Consider the following 24,007-nt stretch of genomic DNA (forward strand, 5'->3'; position numbering starts at 1 on the left):
GCCTATTCTCATTGGCCTTTTTTAAAAAAAGCAGAGGTGTTTGGGGCTCCCAAGAGTGACCCCTAGTGTCACTATATCGACACAATGTCGAGTGAGTGACAGATAGGGAACTAATTTCAAACATTTAAGCATACGCCTTCAGATCAAAAGATTTTTAAGATCATGAGAAACATTGTTTCAACAAGTGTTTCAAAACTTTTGACTGGTAGTGTATTTCATATAATATGTTCCAGCATGAATCGTTTCCCTCAAATAGAATTACAATCAGTATTTCCGCCTCCATTTTCGGAGAGTATTTCCAGGCTAGCTTTCAGAGTGAGTTGTATTGTAGCTTGCTGTTTTTCCTCAGGGTCAAAACAGTAATGGATCAAAGCTATGTGAGTAAAGATCTTTTAAGTGCTGAGATACAAGGCATGTCTTTGATCCACAGCAACACCTACCATATAAACTTGACGGGCCGCTCACCAGGTTTTAGCCTTGCAGACAACTTCTACATTAAAGAAAAAAGAAGAAGAAAAAAAGAGTGGGGTCTCCAAATTTTCTTCTAAAGAAATGTCTTTCTAAATAACGTTCACAAAGTGAATGTGGAATGTGAAAACATCGTCCAGAGTACTCAGAGGTCAAATCTGTTTTTTAGTTGCTGTTTTTTTGTTTGTTTGTTTGTTTTTTTATCTCCCCAAATGGGCTTCTCTAGCTGACATTTGATATGCTTGACACTGAAGAATGATATAAAATGTGGCCTAACATTTAACTGACTATACTATTACCTTTAAAGAGTATTCTCTTCAGGCCCAGCACTGCTGTGTAATTGTTTTAGGTGAATTCTGGGGGAAGAAAGTTCTGTAATACATACATACATACATATATATACAATTATGAAGTGAAGGGGGTGGGGGTTGGTTATGGAAATAATGTCACAATGCAAATGACAGGCTTGGTAAGATTCACGCTGGCTCTACAATATTGTTTAACAATGTAGTTAATGCCTAAAATGGTTTCAAACCGATGTGTCTGTATACCATTTTTAATGGGCTTCATAGTCCACTGATGAGACCAGCATCACACAGTGTTTCACCACTCAATCTGTGCAATGTCAGATGTGTGGAGGAAAACTGCCAACCATTTCCACTGCCCTGCCTGGCCAATATATGAATCCCACATAATCTCAGAGGAGGCTCCACACTGATTTCCTTTAAATCAAGCCTTGTGAAAGACGTCTTCTACCCTTGCTTAAGATGTGATAAGCACAGGTACATCAACCTCTCTTCAAGGCATCAGACTAAGTACTAAATTGAGTCTCACCCCGGCAACAGTGACAGCTAAAACGTACCGAACAAACAGAAGGCAAACAAAGAATGATGTTGTGCAATGTGCACTACTCAAACGATCACTCCCTTTCCAGTTGATCAGACAGGAGTGGCAGAATATTTGGGTGTGCCCATGAGAACTCAGTATAACTGCAAGAAAAAAAATGTCATGCAAAGAAAGACCTGCTGCCGGGGTGTGGAGTGAATCCTTTTTAGTAAGAAGTGAGAATGCACAGGCTTCATTCTTAGCAATGCAATTTGCATTTGATTTTGATGATGGGAGATGATTAAAGCATTGGCTGTAATAATGCTAATGAGGCAGCACTTCTATTGAACACTCTAAACTGACGGACGGACATGAATGTGATATTGCAAACAAAATAGCCACTATTCGTCGCATCAATGCAGCTCTGAGCTACCTTTTGATCTTGACCATAAACATCCAAATAAGAAGTGATAACATAATTGGAATGGTCCCACATTATGTTAGGCGTCTTTACCTACTATGTACTAACATTAAAATACATACAATGCAATGCATTTATTGTGTAAAATGTTGTTCTGCAAAATTCTCAGAAGATTCGTATGTGCTGCTACTGAGGTTAATGTATGGGAGTAGGGTTAGGTTTAGGGTAGAGGTTGGAGTTGGGGTTGGGGTAGGGTTAGGTTTAGGATTTAGGGTAAGGTTAACAGTGTTACTACAGATGTGATTATATGAAGGTACTTTAAATGTAAGTGCATTGTAACAACACATATGTACATAATAAGTAAATTTTATTAAATGCTTAAGTACATAGTAGTTAAAGACAAATATTATAAAATTGGCCTTAGACAATGTAATTCACAATAAAGAATTGAGACAATAGCTCTGTTCCAAAACCAGTGAACTGCCTCACTGCCCACTGCACATAGGAAGCTGCCTTCTATGGCAGCATCCTTACCATCAACCTCATAAGTGATTGATTTGAAATACTCAACATGGCAGCAATTACACACACCACACAAATTAGGCTCACACGGAAGGCTTGACTCACAATTCATTTCAATACAGTTTGACATTGCCATGTTATTAAGATAACACCGTGATAATGTAATAAACATAAAATGACATAGTGCACAGAAATATAGGGTATAATAATTTGTAATTAAACTATTCAGTTTTGAACAATTTGTAATTAAACTATTCAGTTTTGAATAGTTCAGTTTTATTCTAATATAAGAAAAAATATAAGAAAAAAAAACATTTTGAGATATTTATGAATTCGTTGGTTGATATCTGTACATATTTCACAAAATATATATATTTTTTATTATTATTTAAAACTTCTGAATAAATAATGAAAGCTCCTTTTTTAAATTTAAAACCATTTCCAAAGTCATGGTAGTCCTGTCATGTAAATTGCAATGAAAGAACTTTATCATTTAATAAAAAAAAAAAAAATAAAAAAAAAAAGTTTAGTTGAACATATAACCATTTGCTTTGATTCTGAAGCAAACCCCTCAAAATTAAATAATTTTGATTAGGGTTCCATTGGATACTGAAAACATTTTTAGTGACTAGATATATTTGCAAGGTTGACAAATTTGATTTAATAATTCCTGAAGTTAATGAGAAAGCTTCTCTCTGCGCTCTCATCCAGAAAGACAGTCAGAAAAAGGCCCCTTTTAATGCAACAGAATGCAAATGTAACTAATGAGAGATAATAAAAAATACAGTAATATACTGATTAAGATATAATGGTTATTTGTAGTGCAACCTCTGATTCCCTACCATACAGTATCAATCTGAATAACCACAATAGAAATGATACTCGAAAATTTCTCCTGTTATATCGATTTAACCAGTACATCGTCCACCCCTCAATGACATGTGTGTGTATTGCTCTTGTTTTGTCCTTCATATTGGACTTATTTTTTCATTGAGCTCAGCAAAATTAAGCATAATTAAGATGCCTAATGTTTAGAACATTCTTTGCACCCGGAGTGTTCCTTTATGCCTTAAAATTACATCATTGGTGTGATTGCATTGGCAGCTCACTAGGTTTTGGAACAGAGCAATTGTGTTTCATATAAGTCAAAATATGAATAGTAAAGGCTATTATGGACTCAATTCTTTAGAGTATCATAATGAAAACATAATAAGTCAATAATATTACTTTATCAGATAAGAGTACAGTCTCAGCAGTTAAAATACAGTATATTGATATTGCTATGTGTATTGGCCTCTGGCAAGCCATGTTTCAATTCAACTGAAGGCGATCTCATTCACATAGACAATAGAAAATGCCTTCATACAATGGAATATGTCAACAGCGCATCTGCAATTAATTGTGTGAGGTTCCCAAGAGTTCTTCTTTGCTAAATGAGTCAATAATGTCTTTGGTTAGTGAGTCAATATGTTTTTGCAAAATATAGTGGTAGCATGAGTGCAAAATATAAATGCCCAAGCAAGCTTTTGATATTATTGTAACTGCCATTATTTTGATGACTGTGCAGATGCCAGTGCAGTGCAGATGTGCAGTGTCACACCTTACTTGATAAGGCATGTTTTCAGAACAAATCCATTTTTAAACCGTTAAAAATATATAATTAGTTTGGATTGTGTCCCACAGTAATGATGCCCTTTCCGTCTCTTTCAATGACATATGAAGAAGTGCATTCAAAATTATGAAATAGCTCTTTAAAGTAAAGGAATAGAGGAGAGGAGACACATTGAATAGGAATGTATGAGGGCCTCTGTCGCTGTGTGGGTCATAAATGACAAATACAATACAAAGCACATTGATTGTACTGATGGTTTATGTTAAATTAAACCAGATGAAGAGTGTGAGAGTGAGTTAAACAAGCACATGAATCGAATTGGCCTTTTTTAAATTACTCTAAATTATGCTGGGCTATTTTTTATCCCAGAATACTTGGTTGAGTCTGCGGGGTCATTTTGTTAGGTTATTTTCACAATGTTGGATAGTTTTTAACCAAACTTTGCTGGGTTAGTGGTAGGGTAATTCCCAGCTAACAATGACCTGTCAGTCTACCAACGTTTTTTTGGGTGGTTTACCAGTGGCTTGCTGTGGTTGGCCGACCATCAGCAAGCCAATAGTCGGCAACCACTCATCTGTGCACTAGTGTTTCTTGAACGGAAGGCCACTATGTGTATGTACGCTGTGAGTACTGTAATCCATCATAACCAACCCAAGATGCTGTGTCAAAATAACCCACTGTTATCTGTGCCAAACTGTATAAAACCAGTTTATCAAGTGTAATTTGTTAAGAGTAGATTTAGCCTTAACAAAAATAAAGAGGAACAAAACTTCTGTATGGTTATATTAAAATGTACTGTAAATATATACAGTGAACTTGTCAAAATGACACTTAAGATTTGATAATAGAAAACAACTAAACCTAAAAGCAGCCTCAGTGCACTGACTTCTTTGGGAAAACACTGGTATGATTATGACTGTCTGTTCCAGTTTAATATATGACAACCTATGCTAATATTCAAGTTTGCAAAGTGATGTCAAAGGTAAGTAGCTTTACATTATGTTAACTCTCAGTTAGATATTGAAGTTTCACATCCTGTCAAATGAGTGACGTGACCACAGCTGTGTTGCGACACGAGTGTACTTGATTGCTCCCATCATGCTGCCATGAAATCCGGCTTTGCAGCTTGAGTGTGTAGCATATTCAGAAAAGAAATGTCTGATTTTCCTAATGGTGTAAATTGCAAACCTGCAAGACCGTGCAATTGATGAGATGTTGGCAGTGAAGTTAAGCTGGTCATTCACCACTACTCCCAGGTTCCGGTCTGTTCTGGTTGGCATCAGCATAGTTGAACCAAGATGAATAGAGAGGTTGTGTTCAACAGACGGGTTGTCTGGGATCACGAGGAGTTCTGTCATGGCAAGGCTGAGCTGAAGGTGACGTTCCTTCATCCAGGCAGAGATCTCCGAGAGGCAGCAGAATACGAGCTGAGATAGTGGGGTCATGCTGGAACAACAGGCAGAGCTGCGTATCACCTGTGTAGCAGTGGCAGGAAAAACCATGTGCCTTAATGATAGGTCCGAGTGATGTAGTGTAGATCGAGAAGAGGAGGGGTCCAAGCACTGATCCCTGGTGTGACTTGGACACCTCTTCTCTCCAGGTGACCTGGAAGGATCTTGAAGTTATGTGAGTAACCGAGGTGTTCCCTTGTAAGAAGGTAATTTCTATGCTGCATCAGTTGCTGTTGCTATGGAAGCTGTATACCATAACCAGGGCCACTCATAAGGGGGTAAAAAGGGGACAGATTTCAGGGGCCCAGCCACTGAGGGGGGCCCACAAGAGATAGATCAACACCCCTGATAGTGCTACAGTTGAAGTCAGAAGTTTACATACACTTAGACTGAAGTCATTAAAACATATTTTTTAACCACTCCACAGATTTAATATTAGAAAACTATAGTTTTGGAAAGTTTAGGACATCTACTTTGTGCTTAACATGAGTAATTTTTCCAACAATTGTTTACAGACAGATTGTTTCACTTTTAATTGACTATATCACAATTCCAGTGGGTCAGAAGTTTACAAACACTAAGTTAACTGTGCCTTTAAGCAGCTTGGAAAATTCCAGAAAATGATGTCAAGCTTTAGACAATTAGCTTCTGATAGGAGGTGTACTGAATTTTAAGGCCTACCTTCAAACTCAGTGCCTCTTTGCTTGACATCATGGGAAAATCAAAAGAAATCAGCCAAGACCTCAGAAAAAAATTGTGGACCTCCACAAGTCTGGTCATCCTCGGGAGCAATTTCCAAATGCCTGAAGGTACCACCTTCATCTTTACAAACAATAGTATGCAAGTATAAACACCATGGGACCATGCAGCCATCATACCATTCAGGAAGGAGATGCATTTTGTCTCCCAGAAATGAATGTAGTTTTCTGTGAAAAGTGCAAATCAATCCCAGAACAACAGCAAAGGACCTTGTGAAGATGCTGGAGGAAAAAGGTAGACAAGTATCTATATCCACAGTAAAACAAGTCCTATGTATATCAACATAACCTGAAAGGCTGCTCAGCAAGGAAGAAGCCGCTGCTCCAAAACTGCCATAAAAAAGTCAGACTACAGTTTGCAAGTGCAAATGGGGACAAAGATCTTACTTTTTGGTGAAATGTCATCTGGTCTAATGAATCAAAAATTTAACTGTTTGGCCATAATGACCATTGTTATGTTTGGAGGAAAAAGGGTGAGGCTCGCAAGCCAAAAAACAACATCCCAACCGTGAAGCATGGGGGTGGCAGCATCGTGTTGTGGGGGTGCTTTGCTATAGGAGGGACTGGTGCACTTCACAAAATAGATGGCATCATGAGGAAGGAAAATTATGTGGAGATATTGAAGCAAAATCTCAAGACATCAGCCAGGAAGTTAATCGGTTGCAAATGGGTCTTCCAAATGGACAATGACCCCAAGCATACCTCCAAAGTTGTGGCAAAATGGCTTAAGGACAACAAAGTCAAGGTATTGGAGTGGCCATCACAAAGCCCAGACCTCAATCTGATAGAAAATTTGTGGGCAGAACTGAAAAAGAGTGTGCGAACAAGGAGGCCTACAAACCTGACTCAGTTACACCAGTTCTGTCTGGAAGAATGGGCCAAAATTCCAGCAACTTATTGTGAGAAGCTTGTGGAAGGCTACTAACAGTAAATACTAACAGTGTATGTAAACTTCTGACCCACTGGGAATGTGATGGAAGAAATAAAAGCTGATATAAATAATTCATATAAATAAATAACTATTATTCTGACATTTGACATTCTTAAAATAAAGTAGTGATCCTACCTGACCTAAGACAGGGAATGTTTTCTATGATTAAATGTCATGAATTGTGAAAAATTGAGTTTAAATGTATTTGGCTAAGGTGTATGTAAACTTCTGACTTCAACTATAGGACGTCCAGAGATCTCCCGCACGCATTGCACTTTATGCCAATGGGTCATTGTATGCTTTGCGAATCATAGGCGAGTGCAATAGCATCCACTACCCAGTGGGAAATTCTTTGCTTGGAGACAGCGAAACTCCGTGAATGGCCTCTATAGCAAACAAAGAGTTCATCAGATACCCTGAACTGACTCATTTGGTCACTGTACATTTATAATGTCCTTACAGGGCAGAGTATGTGTAGTCTCTTGGTCTGTCACCAGCCAATTAAATTGGCATGATGGCATAGGGTTTCAAGGTCACCGCCCCCTGGGAGGTAACCAAAAACCATTAACCAAATAATAACCATTTAAGAGGTGAAATTGGCCCAACATATTGTAAATATAGAATAGCACGTAGAATAGCATGAAGCCTACACATGCGCCATGTCTCCACGGTAAGCGCTCAACAAGCAACACAATAAAATGCGTGGATTGACTGTCTCAGATGCGGAGGCAACTGAGATTCGTCCTCCGCCAACCAGATTGAGGCGAGTCACTACGCCACCACGGAGATCTAGAGTGCATTGGGAGTTGGGCATTCCAAATTGGGGAGAAAAGGGGAGAAAATTTGAAGAAACATATCATGGTACATTTTCTAATTACTAGTTTCTCTGTATCTATAACGTAGCCTGTAAACGAGCTATCACTAAGTTATTGGTCTGCTATGAGAGATTTTTTCAATGTTAGCAATATATATTATGGAACTGCAATATAATTAGCGTTACAATGTAATCACAAGCTCCCAGATTTTAAATGTGCTTCCCTGCCAAGCTGCCGACATGGAGAAAGGCAGACTCGTTATGTGGTTCACAGAAACAGCTGCTCAAGCATCCTTTTCAACCACATGATGTATTTATTTTATGTTACAGATATTACAGAAATATAATGATAATTGGCTATATGCTGATGTATATAAATGTAATTATTTTATAAATACAAATTATTGATGCTCTTACCAGCATCAAGCGTTTTACTCGTCTCAAACAAAAATAATATGCATGTATATCAGATATTCCACTCATGGACCAATGAGTACTTCCTGATTGCTATTCTATATGCTGTTTTTATTCTGACTGATCCAGAGTGGATTGGTTATGTTTTGAATTCTAAACTACTCACCTATACTCTATAGTGTGTGGGATGTGACATGCCTTGTAAAAGTCTTTTTCTGCTTTTTCTAGCAGTTTTTGCATTCTTTGCATTTGAGAATGATCTTTTCATCTCATCTCAAAAATCACATTCTCATTACTGCAATGCAAAACATCTCATTTGCATTACCGTAATGCAAAAAAAGTCATTCTCATTACCATAATGAAAAAACTCATACTCATTACTGTAATAAAAAAAGCCTCATGGGTTGCACTACTTCAGATTATTGCCTCACTCACACACCCCAACCCCCCCCCCCCCCCATTCATTGTAATGAATGAGCTTGTGTTAAGTCTCAGGCACAATGTCATTCAGCATCAACTGAACATCACAAGCATGTCATGACTTGAATCATGGAATGCTGGTTTTCCAGAAACACTAAATACTCTATACCTTTTAATACACACAGCATAATCTTCTCCCCTGACTCCTCACTATTTAATATTGTGTACACTGCCTGCGCAAATGCATATCATCACCTGCAATTTTCATAAAAGCTACCTTTCGAGTTATTGATCTCTTGTGATTTGTGCAGCAGATAAATGTAGAGTGCTGTTTTAATAAACTGAGCTTCTATGCTGACTCTTGGGTTTCCACCTCAGGTTTGTACAATTCAATGTATTTCACAAAGATGTTATTGATTTAAGATAGAAGTTTCCAGATCCAGAGACCCCCCATCTTTACAGACACCTTCCCCCGCCCACCACCCCCTGCCCTCCCATCAAGATTTTCAGGCAACCCGGGGACCCCTAATATAAAAAAAGCCAGATTTTTATGTTAACATTTTATAATAACTTTCATTTCCCTTTTAGTATGAGGAGTACCTGGTTCTAGTCCACCCTAATATAACTTTTTATTTTTATTTATTTTTTTAACAAACCATAATTGTATCTGTACGTCAGTGGATGAATATCATGAGCGGAGACACATTGGTTTACATTTTGCTTTGTGATTTCACTGAAACAGAGAGCAAGCTGCAGAAAAGCAGAGCGAGTAGAGCACGTCTGTACACGTTAATGCCAATTATAACAGTTTCAAAGAGCACTCAACATAACATTAACAAAATAAATTCAAATGCTGAATCACCACTAATTAGAACACACACAATCTTAAAGGAAACAATGTTTCCTCTATATTAGACAAAAACAGGTCTTTAAAAAATTTGTGAGGACAAATTTGGTCCTGGCAAAAATTGGTGGGAGCATGTCCCACCCATCCCTCCCTTAAAGACACATAGAATGGTCCAATATACAGTATGGGGACATTGTAGGACACTGAAAACTATGGCTTAGCACAGAGGTTGCTCATCAATTACCCAGATGATCATGAAAGACTGACGTTTCTATTATGTTTTAATTTTTATGTCAATACAGGTCATTGCAATTGTAATGGATGTTTTCACTGATGTGGACATCTTTAAAGAGGTGGTCGATGCCTCCATCAGGGGGGTTCCTGTCTACATTCTACTCGACCATGACTACTTCAAAAGATTTCTCACCATGATAGAAAAACAAGATGTCCAAATCCAAAAATTCAGGGTAAGTGTCTTTAAACCATATACAGTATGTCACAATATATTTGGGTTGATTCAAGTCAAAAGAAGGTATCATGGGTAAAGAAAATAAACTTAATGGTGTTTATGTTATAACATATCTGGGCAGTTGACATGACATGTAATTTTACTGTTCTCTATTATGTTCATAATTTGACTGGACGTCAAAGGACAGAGATGTTTCCAATAATAATAAAATTATCTTTTCAAATTGTGCTATAATTTTTTTAACAATTTCAATAAAAGTTAAATTATTGTGTGTTGTGACTGTCCTCATAATTAAATGTGAAACATGAACATGGATACACTGTAAAAAATGTCTGTAATTTTAACGGTAAAAGACTAAAAATGCTACAGAAAAAAAAACATTAATTGATTAACGAGTATTAACTGTAAAATATACAGTACAATATTTAATATATTAAAAAAAAAACAATACAGTAGTTTTTACAATAAAATGTTGTAAAAAAAAAAAAAGTATGATTTTCCTGTATAATTAATGGTACAAATGTACATTATGTTTAACAAGCGAGTACATGCACTTATTACAGTAAATTATTGTTAAAATTACAGTAAAAACAATAATAGGGTGTTCCCACAATTCCCTGCATGACTCATTATATTTCATTATATCTTATGGGAATAGTTATGTTTCTTCTTATTTTTAATATCAGTTAAGTACATTGGGGTGTTCTGTGTTATATTTGATATAGTTTAGTTAATGTTTATTGTATTATTTTAATTTCACATGTGTTACCCTGATGGTGTTTAGTGTTTGTGTGAGTGACACTGAGCACTGTCTCTACATGTTTATAGGTCATTGCTCCTGAAAGAGCCACTATTTGTGAACTTTATATCATCATGTGCTCTTCTGTAATTTTTACTGTGATTAATACCTTATAAAGTAAAAAGCTGTTTCAGAAGGTTAATTTTAGTGATTGGATCATTTTACTGACTTGGATCTTTGAGTCTCATTCAGCAAAATGAACAAATCTTTATTCAAGTCATTTAGTTCATTTCGTTCATTTGAGCAGAATTAAATTAAAATGTTACATTTTCAATAGCCATATTTCCCCCCACCCAACACATCTACTTATGCAAACTTTGATTATACTCCCAGTAAGGAAAAATTGATAATGCAGCCAAGGAAAAATTATGAGAAACAGAAAGATTAGTTTACCTCTGGAATCTTCTTGTCGGAGTCGTTTGTTCTTTTGTCACTGCATAGCTTATACGGCTGTCACGTGACAAAAGAACGAACGACTCAGACCAGAAGACTGGAGAGGTGAACTAATCATTTCTGTTTCCTGTGTGAGCAATGCATAGCATATACGGCTGTCATGTGACAAAAGAACGAACAACTCAGACCAAAAGACTCTAGAGGTGAACTAATAATTTCTGTTTCCTGTACAGCGCCTATGCAGTTTTCACGTAACAAATGAACAGAGGTTGCGCAATGCACATGCGCGGCCAACACAAAATGAACAAATCACTTTCTGAGACTACTTGTTCTTCTGAGTCACATAAAAGATTCATTCAAAATGAATGAATCGTTCATGAACGACCCATCACTATAATGCAGCCAAGGACAAATTATGAGAAACAGAAAGATTATTTCACCTCTGGAATCTTCTTGTCCAAGTCGTTCATTCTTTTGTCATGTGACAGCCATATACGCTATGCACACACACAGGAAACAGAAAGATTAGTTCACCACCTTTAAACTAAAATTTACAGGTTGTCTGTAAAGTTGTTTACATTTTTACTGTATTTTTTTTTACATAATTATTCTGGCAACCACAGCTACAGTGTTTTTTTCAGTGTAGAAGTACTATTTAAATATAACGTTATTTTCAAAATGACTGGTCATAAATTTATACTTTAATTTAAATTGGCAACCTGCAATTGTTGCCTTAAAGAACTATTTCTACCTGATCCCTTCCTTTTAGTTTTGTCAGTGTAACCTAATTAATTAAAGCTGAATTAGTCATGTTGAACACTGTTGAAAACAATGTGTCAGTATAGCTTAATGCAAAAATGACTGACAGAACAAATAACCAGAAAAACAAAATGTCAGTAATTAGCTGAAAGTCTGTAATGCTATTACTCATGGTATTTGCAGAGCAAACAATATCTTACTTCTTTGTCCCGAGGGATAAAAGGAACGGAAGTTGTGGTTTCCAACAAAATGATCACACAGAAAGTCGAAATGCTGCTACCGAATATTCCAGTACCCTGACATCGACCCCAATCTGCCGATTTACTAACAAGTGCCATCTCCCATCAGACATTTTTGCATCAGTTCGATCATGTTTACCTTCTCCTGTGGCATGACCATTTTGCAGGTTGCATCAGCAGTGTGATCAGAGAGTGAATTTGAGGTTGCAATTCCTCACTAAGTTTACATTTTTACTCCACTGACAGTTAGGTTTAGGGTTGGTGTTATTAAAATAAGCATTCCTCTTCATTCATCACATCATTTGCAATGAAAACAGCTCATTTTGCAACTCAGTTTTGGCACCCTCTGTGGATGTTTCACCCAGAAACTGGAACTCACACATGCCCTTACATTCAAAAACACTTCCCTCTTTGGCTGCTGGAGGCAGTGCTTGAATTTTGTTAAGCACAGACAGAGTTTAGCCATGGACTATGTCACCCAAAACAGAGCATTTGTATCAAAATGAACAGGAGAAATTGGAATGCACAATATGGCAGATGTAGAACAAAGAGTCCCGCCTTACAGGTAAAAGAGTCAATCACCTTTAAGATACAAACATTGCCTGTCAGTCAGCTCGAGAATGCGCAAGTGGAAAATAGCATGATCTGAACTAAAGAAGCACAATTTATTATGACATTGTCATCAGGTTGTACTGCTGATTTGAAATATGTTGTTTGACCATAATCTTGGCCAACCGTTTTGGAGATTTTGGTCTTTCCCCATTTATGTACTGTAGATAGGAACTGTACTTTGAAGCCACTTGTATCTATAGAAAATGGCTGCCGGGGAGCATTCCCAATATGGTCACCAAGTGGACTAACTTACCTTGAAAGGGACTTTGGTTTAGCTCATGAACTATCCACTTACTGACGCTTAATTCAAAGTGCGATCGTCTGTTTCTAATGAGTCATTCTTGGAGATATTTTAACGGGAAACTGCTTTAAACCTATACACAGATTTTAAACCGAAAGTAAGGTCGATTTTAACCAAAAGTTTGAACTATGTTCTCAGGACAAGGGTATATTTTAGGGCTTGGAAATTTAACGTGCTATTTTCTGCAATTAATATTTTTTGTTTAATTTATTTTAAAAAAATCAAAGCAATTAATGCAGTGTCCATTTTTTTTATTTACTTCCTGAAACTTCATGCAATAGGAGAAAGGTGTCCCAAGCTGTTCCTGGCAGGCTACTCAGCCTTACAGGCTTGGATTAGGGTGGGGGTGGGGTTAGAGCATCTGCTGCCTGCCAGGATCAAACACAGGCAATTTTGTACAATGGGCGAAACTTCAGTGATGTTTTTCCCAACTTTCTGTGGCTAACATTGGCATATACACTACCGGGCAAACGTTTTGAAACACTTGACTGAAATGTTTCTCATGATTTTAAAAATCTTTTGATCTGAAGGCATATGTTTAAATGTTTGAAATTAGTTTTGTAGACAAAAAAATAATAGTGCCAACATATTAATTTATTTCATTATAAAAATAAAATGTAATAAAAATTTTTTTTGAAATGGATGACTTGGACCAAATAATAAAGAAAAGCAGCCAATAAGTGCCCAACATAGATGGGAACTCCTTCAATACTGTTTAAAAAGCATCCCAGGGTGATACCTCAAGAAGTTGGTTGAGAAAATGTCAAGAGTACATTTCTGCAAAATCTAGGCAAAGGGTGACTACTATGAAGATGCTAAAATATAACACAGTTTTGATTTATTTTGGATTTTGTTTAGTCACAACATAATATATATATATATATATATATATATATATATATATATATATATATATATATATATATATATATATATATAAAGAATGAGTAAGTGTTTCAAAATTTTTGATTGGTAGTGTATACATTTAGATACACCCTCGACTCGACTCCACATCCTAACGCAGAAACTGAGTGGGTGAAGCAGTACACACTTATTCACTGTGCACAACGCGTACCCCGGCCATAATAGACACGGTAGCTGATTTACTGTATGGAGAATGGAGGCTTCACCCGCAAGTGGTGAACCAGGTGTGGCAGAGATATAGGGGAAAGCTTTGTATTGCCCGAAAACTCTCACATACTGTCACCTGAAGCAGTTTCAAAAGCTAAACCGCCCGAGTGAGACCCAGCATGTGCACGATACAGACTGAGAAGGACATGGCCGTTCAGCAAGCTGCAGACAGGTATACTTGTAGAGACTGAACGGCAGCCAGAGAAAATAATAGTTTTGTGATTTTACTAAATTTCAGCAAACTAAACTTCAGCATACAGTATGTTTTATAACTGTATGCATAGTGTCTAACAATGCATTGGCAATGTACACTTATGTTTCTCTTGCCAATAAAGTTTGATATTAATTAAATCTGCCCATTTATATATATATATATATATATATATATATATATATATATATATATATATATAGTTCACTGGAAAATGACAGAAGATTTTGCCCAAATTGTAATTACAACATGACCACAATGATTTTATTTTATGTACACATACACTTGTATCAAAAATGAATACCTGTAAAATGTGTCTAAATAACTCTATCCGCCAACATTTTAACATGTACATATTTAAATAATTAAAATAAATGATGACTAGCCAATTTCTTCCAAGTTGTTTGAGACAAAGTATAAATTAAATATATTTCTGATTATTCTTTTTATAATGTATCATGTACCATAATTTAATCATGATTAATCATGATTAATCAGAAAACTGTGTGATTAATTAGCTACATTTTTTTAATCGTTTCATAGCCCTAGTATATTTTATTAATATAGTATCTTGTCAGGGCAAGTTGTCAAATTTTTACTGGGGTAGGTTGTCACTTGTTTTAAGTGTTACAAATGTATACAATTTATTAATTACAATCTTTGGTGGCCAAAACTACATTTTACAGTTTGCTAGGGTTAGGGCAACCTAGGCAATAATGGTGGAAATGTTCAAAAGCTGTTTTTGTTGCCAAGACTATAAGATATCTATATAGACAAATTCACTGGAGGAAAAAGTATGACATCTAGCCCCATCTAGTCTTTCATTTATGCAAAGAGCTGCTAAAAATGTTTAACATGTTTGTAAAACTGCCTCTAGTGCCCCTTCAAGAGAAATGCAAAAATCAGGTACATGACGCCCCCGATACTCATCATTCTCGATGACTTTCTTGCAACAAAGAGATGAAACGTGTCTTGTCAAGTATAGTGATCTCCGGAAATATATATGCATTGATGACAAACCAACTGTGAGCTGTCCCTCCCACCTAGCCCAGAGGATATTAGCACCAAAAAGAAACTGCAATCATGATTTTTCTCACCACACCTCACTACATGCCGCATTCAGGGCATTTATGTGATTAATGCTTTTAATATGCCCATTACCTCCTCAATGTATTCCTAGTCCACTAGGCAGCATAGTAACAGCTACTGAAGCACATCCTGCAATTGATATCATGCATTTAATTCAGCTTTAAATTTACATTCTCTAGGCAGATGTCATGTTTCATAGCTGCTCAACAAGGTGGAACAGACCTCACTCTAAACCCAAGAACCTTTGATTTTACAGTTACATACTACATGCACATTTTCATTAGTATTGCCTGGGTGCACTCTACTGTAGTTGCACAGATGGTTCGTGTACAGTAAGGTGCTTTATCAGCTTTGTTGCTCCACAGCGCTGATTAGTCCTGACCCTTGACTTTAACACAGACAGAATTAATGTTATTATCTTTCCATGTTTGCAAAGCAGCAATGATATTTGTTAACCATTAACCAGGCAGGCTTTTCATCATGTTGTTCAACAGGATTAACATGTCTCATTGTTATTTCTCTTAAGGATAATCATATTTGCATGTTTTCTTGAGTGCAGAACATGAGGGTACGTACAGTGAAAGGCCAGGAATACTGTTGCAGATCTGGGGCAAAGTTCCATGGAGCTATGGGCCAGAAATTTCTCCTTGTTGACTGCCAAACAGCATTTTTTGGATCATACAGGTGAGGCGGTAGAAATGCTTTCCATTTGTTGGTGCACACATTACACAATTAATCGCAGACTGGGTGCATCAACTACTTGCAATAATTTTCCTTTAAGAATATAGAACAAGAAAAAATAATGTGAAGTTTAAGGCTGCACAGGGCACAAGTGAATCAGTGTATAATTTATGTGAACTAGTTCATTGACATGAACCGTCTGAAAGAACCGACTCACTAAGATGAATCCCAGTTGAGTTCCCAATGGTAAATGTGTAGTTTGTTACTGGTAAAGCTCTATTGTGAAACTAGTTTAACTACTGTCGCAATGTAATTAAGTGATTAGCGTCACTACTTTTAGTTAATTACTCCCCAACACTGAAACAAACAACATGGATTTGCACTTTTTCCACCCTCTCACACTAGAAGAGGCACACACTTTGGGGTGGTAATGATGGGGGCTTTTTGTCACAGACTAATTGCAGAATTAAAACATGAAAGGACAACGAGCTTGAGTCTTGTATTGTTCACATAATTTCATTGGTGGTAAAAAACAAAACAAAAACATTTACAAGCAGTGGCCATGTTCCCACAGGGCTCCACAAACATGTTTGTCAGGTGATATAATTTCTGCAATGTGCAGTAAAGCCATTATCTGTATCTGTACCTGTATCTGTTGATATGGCAAAATTATTTGTATCTGTATCTGTATCGGATATAACTGGATGTGGGCGGAGCTGAAACGGAAGTGCATCAAAATTAATTGAAACCCACATTTTTATATGTAACTATAACATTTATAGTTTCTATAAGTAAAAGATGCCTTGTATACACCTATTCATTTAATAATAATAATAATAATAAAAATAATAATAATAATAATAATAATAATAATAATAATAATAATAATAATAATTAGTATTTTCCAGATGAAGTTTTATATGTAGACTACATTAATTGTGGAATATATTGTTAACTGTAGTTTCTCCTTGTATTTCTGACATTAATATCTGCTGAAACAGAATTTTGTTTTATGTTCGTTTTTCATCTGTGCATGTATAACAACGTTATACTGGAGGCACGATGTGTCAAGCAATTGTGGAATGTCAAGCACACATTATGCAGCAAATATTAAATATAAATACAAATATTAAAAGAAATGAGAATAAATCAATATAGCTTACAAACAGGTCTGTCAGGAAGTTGTACTATACGCTGGAAGCTGATTTTGTGCACACATGTTTTAATGTAGAGGAAATAATTATTTAGTTAAATTACTAGTGCAGGATTAGAGAAATGCAGTGGAATACATGGCAAGAGCGAGCCTTTCTAGTTTTTTTTTAAAAGCGAATGCACAAAAAGAATGAGCATGCTTAAGTTTCTGCGTAATAATGTGTGTAGGAATATTCATTCTGAATTCATGAACACTCTATGGAGCATTTAAACTTTTGGAATAAAGGCTTAACTAGATGTTTACCTTAATCTGTGATGTGGATATAAATGTGGTCAACGTTAAGAGATGGACAGATGAGCTCCACTGTGAAATCATCACTTCAGGTCAGGAATTCAACAACGCATTCAGGTTGATTTTTGGATGCATGCATAAGAATCATTACATGTGACTAATGTGAAACAGTAACATATACATTTCAAGAAGTGGAAAATTGATGTAGTGTCTTTGTTGATATAACTCTTGAAAAGTTTAGATTTCTGAGAAGCAAAGAAAAAAACAGAAACCGCAGCCAACCGATTTCAAAACAAACAGTGCGCATTTTAATTCATAAGGTTTAAACTTTAGTAATATTGGCTCACAGACTTATATTTCATTGAAATTTTGTATGTTTATTAAAAATATCGCTTTATCCTTGTGCTTCTTGTATAATCAGTCTAATGGATATTTTTTTTTTCTATTAATTGGATGAATTCGTTATTCATTTTTTAAGTCATTATTCCTGCCTTTCCGAATAAGGTAATACTTCTGACACATCCCTAATTTTTATCTTACCTATTAGAGCATTTGCATATGTTGCTAAGAATGAATTTAATGGCTATGTTCATTTTTATTTTCTTGTTTTGCAGCTTCATGTGGTCCTACGAGAAGATCAACCTCAGCATCATGCAGGTTATTACAGGCCAACTAGTGGAGTCTTATGATGAGGAATTCCGAACGTTGTATGCTCGATCGACAGTCCCAACTCCATTTCAAACTTTAGACATGCAGTGTGATATAATACCCAATGGCAAAATGGATGGATACCACATTCATTCCAGCAACCCCTTTGAAAGAAAAGACCATTTAAGGCATACGCTCGATGCAGTTTACCGACAAACCTGTGAAAGGCGATCAGGGTTTTCACCATTGAGAGAGCTCGAAGAAAGGCCACTTGTTGCCCCACACACTCGATTACTTCAAGAAACATCAAATTTTTACAAAAGACACAGCTATGCAGGCGAGCGTCAGGAGTCTGCATATATTCCACAATTGTCCAAGTATGGCTCCAGTAATTGGAACATAGCAGCAGAGAGTGGCCGTTATGGAGGTTTCTCCAAAAACATGGACAACCAGTATGAAAGTTATGTTGTCAACCCGATGTACAGAGGTTCGCACATGCGGCAGTCTTACCATGGCCATGACAAACAAGTTCTCAACATGAGGCAAAAGCTGCCCAGCTTAGCAAGTACCTCCAAGTCTTTTCTTCGTACTTGGAGGATAGAGTCTTACCTCAACAACAACGACACCCCCTTTAAGGAGAACTATGATTATCTGGACCAATATGAGAAGGAGAATAAAATAGCGCCTCCTCAGCACTCTCGCCTCAGGTCATCGATGGTTTTCACATCCACCATACCGGAGCAACCAGAGACAAACAGCTGCTCCAATAATTCAGCATCCTTCAACCATGATCAAGCAGGAATTCAACCGAGTGCCCAGATCTATTCCTCAACGCAGTGGAATCAGCCTCATACTGGGACCACACAGCATGATGACTATATGCTAAAGAGACACAGTATACAGATTTTAGAAAACTCCGGGACTAACACAAGCTTCAGCTCCGGAAGAGATGCAATATACGCCAGTCTAAACAGAGCTAAAAACCGATTTGGAAACAAGGAAGATGACATCCAACAAGATAACTGTTACAAGAGGCACAGTGTGGCCGATCCCAGGAGCAATACATATAACAGTGACACGACTGAGCCCTCTAGTTACATGTATGCCTCTTTGCCTAGAAGACCAAGAGACAAGGTTTCCATAAACGAGCTTCCCAGAAATGGAGGTTACACTCCAAATCTCAAAGAGGACCAGAGGTCTGTCTCACAATATGATGTCCAAAAGGCAAATGAGAGTATGACTACTTCAGGAAACACATGGCAAGAACCTCCCTCGAGAACTGTGTCAGCAACACTCCTTGACACAGAGGACAGTCAGCCTTCAAAATCCACCGGGGTAACGTCGCCACGATTCTTTAAAAGGAGCACCAAGAAAATAAGATCTCTTCTAAACATCCCACAGAAGGGTGATGGCTCACCAAAAAGAAATAATGGCTCAAGTCTTAAAAGCAGCACTGATACGATTCTCGCAGATGATGATGCCATACCTGACAAGACATGCCATGGTAGCACTACCAATTCCATCAAATCCATTGATAGCAGTAGATTCAGGAAAGCAAACGGGAAGATCCCTGCCAGTGAGAACAACTCTGCTGGCCTGGTGGGTGAGATATCTGCACCTCGGTTTAGCACTGATGAGCTTAATCAAGGCCAAACCGCAAGTGCTGTAGAGACTTCCAAAACACAGAAACAATCCCCAGTCATTACTCAGAACGAGAGGCCGGACTCTACAATAACCAGATCAGATCCGTTGCCAAAGCAACAAGTATCAGCAAACAGGCTGTACAGCAGATTTGAGCCACTTTGCTCATTTGAAACAAAGTGTCCCTCAGCAGGTCAGTCTGCATATGCATCGACAAACAGCCATGCAACCCTGAAAGCAAGGAATTCTGTGTTTTTAAGAGGACAACCAATGAGTGACCATAACAGATATACAAACCAACAGACACATGGACATGACAACAGATTTGGTCGTTTCATTCAACGGGTTGGAAATATGATAAACAAGAATAAGTACTGATCAGCCACTGTGTAGTAAAACAGTACAATGCTAAAGCTGAAGTGTGTGATTTCTACACCACTAGCATCACCAAACGAATTTCCAAAAGTTATGTTTGTTTTTTAATCAGGTTTCTAGAATACGTCATTCATCTTCCTTGGCAGACAAACAGATACTCTTGCCCCAAACTCACAGCATTGTTCTAGTAAATGTTGTTGTGTTGGGCTGTGGTGTGTTTCTCAAAAGCATCGTTAGCCAACTATGGTTGAAAGTTCCATCTTTACCAACATAGTTAAATGATTTGGTGTTTCCATGAAACCATAGTTCAGCATCGCAAGGTTTGTAGTTGGAAATACAGCTGCACATGTGTTAGTAACAGTTTCTTGTAAGGTTATGTCATAGACTTCGCTGAGGCTTGGATATCTGTCATTTCACATACTGGATATCTTTCATTCTATATCTTTCATTCTGACAAGACTTGTGACCCTGTTTACATGCACTTAAGAAAATAGCTTTTTTTTTACAATGCATGTGCTTTTACACCAGCAGCGTTTCTGCAGCAGAAACTGCTGCACTCTCCACAAAATAAAGTGTGAGCTATTTGTTTATCACAGTTGTTAGCACTCGGCTCTGTATGTGTATTGCTGTTAACCCTTTAGACCTGCTCTCTGATTAATAGTATATTATAGGGTGGTTTTTATTTTGTTTGTTTAAGGCTACGACTTGTAGTATACTGTAGTTTTATTTGATAAAACCCTATGTCCGCTTAAGCTAATAAATTAAAATAACTACATTTTATTTTGTCATTAAAATGTTTTTATTATTTGATTTTGTTTTCTTACGAGCTGTAATTAATACCAAAACACATTAGACTACAAATACATGCTCCCTCTGTACAGTAACTGTTTTTCATGTCAACTCACCTTCATGATGTCCATCAACATTGCACTGTCACTTTAATTCAGCATGAGCAGCGCAGCAAAAATAGGCTCAACGCCAAAACTCCTGTTGCTCTGCTGCTTCTGCTTCCAATGTAAATACATTCATTTGTTAGCATGAAAGGCAAAAAAGTGCACTGCTTCTGTCCTGCTTTGGTGTGCTGTGTAAAACATGCGTAATGGTGCACTGTGCCATGGTGGTTAAGCAGTGTTATGTTGTTGTTCAGGAAACAAACCCTTTATAAGGATTCTCAAACAGCGTAACGTTTCGAAAAGAAAAGGAAATCAGCCTTATAGTTGTCTCTGCATATTAAACTGGGATAGGAGAAATCATTTTAATATCAAAAACATTACACACTTCAGCTTTTTAAATGTAGAACAATGTTTTTTACTTGAATGCATTGTAGCTAATGCCAGTGTTGTAGGTTTGCACTACTGGTGAAACTGGGAAAAATGCTGCAAGCACTGTTACACTTTGTAATTTTATTGTCAGACTCAAAGTGCTTGTTCTTATAATATTTGTTAACTAATTTTAAGAGTGAAGGATGTCTTGAGAGGGGCAATGGGCAGATATCATGACAATAATTTCATAATTTCTCATGAGTAATTGCAATTTTGAAAAGTTAACTGAGGGTGAAACCACTAATTAATATCTGATTACAAGCTCTGGTCCACAATTCATACAACCTTCAATTGCACTAGTCTGGACAACAGTTTGCCAAAAATAACCTAGAGTGTCAGGTTGACATTGAAACGCTGGAACGCAAGATAAATAAATGTTGGTTGGTGGGTAATGGTGCTTTGCTAATCTTTAAGAGTGATGAACCATGCTGGTGTACACTACACAGGCTTATGCACTATATTTAGGTCATAATGTTGTTTTTGTCTTCATATTATGTAACAAAAACCAGAAGAGGAACATATTACAAAATATTTTAATTGTTGGGAATGCAATTGCAAACTTTGCAGACTCTGTAATGCTGAAGAACTTTCCACAGAAGCACTTCAAGTCAAAACTATCACCTAAAAGCAAACATACGATAAATGGCAATGTTGAGGAATCGCTGTTCTTTCATTTAGTCAACCTCTTGAGTTGGTGCTATTTTAGTGCATTTTTATACTTTATCTTTATACTTTAGAATGCTTTGTTTGGAAAATGTTAATAAACTTTGTTACATATTGATTTCTTGCCTTCATCTGTAAAGCATCACAATCTGATTAACATCTGCTAAACATCTTAAAAGTTCCGATTTACAAACATTCTAAATCATAAACATCTCAAAGACATCTGCTGAATGTTTTATTGACATCCGAGACACTTATTGACCGATGTCTTATTGACGTATTACAGATGAGCAAACAATGTAAAAAAAATGTCTTCCAGATGTAAACACGCACATCTAATAGATATCTGGGTGATGTAAGTGTGCTACCAGGGAAACAAGTATTCCAGTGAGCTATGCAATAATTACCTTTAAGAGCAGATCTGCCATTTCAGCCCAGAAAAATGACATATAATAAACATATTTGAGTTGATAGGCTGCAGTCTTAATCTGAAAGGGGAAACAGTAAAAGTTTTATAGAAAGTTACACTGGAAAGGTATTTTTTTAATGCTTTAAAGGTGCACTATGAATTTTTTTTCTTTTCTTTCTTTTTGTTTTTACTGGCTGGTACAACAGAGTTCTCTCACAATAACAACTTTATTTTTTTCTTTATCTTGCAAATTTCACTTTTATCACAATTTTCAGTTTTATATCTCACAATTGTGACTTTCTCGTAATTTCGATTTTATAATTTGTCATTTTTACTTTATTTCTCTCAATTGTGACTATATCTTTTTTTTTTTCTTTTTTTGCAACTGCGACTTTCTCGCAATATTATATTTCTCAGAATTTCAAGTTTATATCAAGCAATTGTGACTTTATATATCACAATTCTAACTTTATTTAAAAAGTCTGCATTACCTTTATTTTTTATTTTTTTTGTGGCAGTATCAAGGTACCATAATTCACAGTAGTATTTGTGTAAAACTTTTTAATAAGGAAAAAAAAAATGTATCTCTTCCTGTTATTTTGTCTTCTTTTTGATTATAAAGACAAAATGGTAAAATAATAATAATAATAATAATAATAATGTGCTGATTTTTTTCATTTTTGTGACCCACATTTTAAGCAAATTCCACTAGGAATTTTAACAACTTTACCTAAAAAAAAAACATAGTTGGCTATGCCCAAATGAATAAGCTTCCATTCAAAATGTTTTACTTAAAATACTGTGCCATGCCAGCTACTACTTTTAAAGGTTTTTTTAACCCTAAGAGTTGATTTTACCCAACTATGCATTTTAAGCTCATTTAGCTCAATTCTAAGTGCTATTAGCAGCTTCAAATTCTAGGTTCTGTTCATTTACTTTCAGTTAACTTTAAAATAAAATGACCTGAAGAAATAACAGACAGCTGGTGAATGTCTAAGGTTTTTATTGTGATTTACAAATTTACAATTACACATAGATATTCTGCTCTCCCAGAACCAAAATGTTCTCAAACACAAAAATAGTAACAAAATCATGGCAATAAACAACAATACGTGGGCTGTGCAATGATTTAAAGAATTTCAGAAAATCTAAATAAACACAAAACAAAATGCATTTTAACAGACCACACACTGCAGTAATCTACGCAGATAGGAGAAAACTCTCTGAACTAATACTGTAACAAAAACACCAGAAACAGTTTGTATTTATAAATCAAACTATTCATTCAAAAGATCTTTTCAACTTGGCCATACCTTGCCATCATCAAGATTCAACACC

General features: G+C 36.4%; 1 protein-coding gene across 2 annotated transcripts in view; it reads left to right on the plus strand.

Moving 5' to 3' along the window:
* The window catches only part of LOC127413607 (protein FAM83B-like), a 32,774-nt gene extending 10,403 nt beyond the window's left edge, over positions 1 to 22,371 (plus strand). For both annotated transcript variants that reach the window (XM_051650881.1, XM_051650880.1), the window contains exons 3-5: positions 9,786 to 9,950; positions 16,046 to 16,170; positions 18,226 to 22,371. In XM_051650881.1, coding sequence (XP_051506841.1) covers positions 9,786 to 9,950; positions 16,046 to 16,170; positions 18,226 to 20,278 — 2,343 coding nt within the window. In that variant the 3' untranslated portion in view covers positions 20,279 to 22,371. The remainder of the gene's footprint in view (positions 1 to 9,785; positions 9,951 to 16,045; positions 16,171 to 18,225) is intronic.
* The last annotated feature ends 1,636 nt before the right edge of the window (positions 22,372 to 24,007 follow it).

Source organism: Myxocyprinus asiaticus, chromosome 23 (genome assembly GCF_019703515.2).
Source record: "Myxocyprinus asiaticus isolate MX2 ecotype Aquarium Trade chromosome 23, UBuf_Myxa_2, whole genome shotgun sequence".
Taxonomy (NCBI): domain Eukaryota; kingdom Metazoa; phylum Chordata; class Actinopteri; order Cypriniformes; family Catostomidae; genus Myxocyprinus; species Myxocyprinus asiaticus.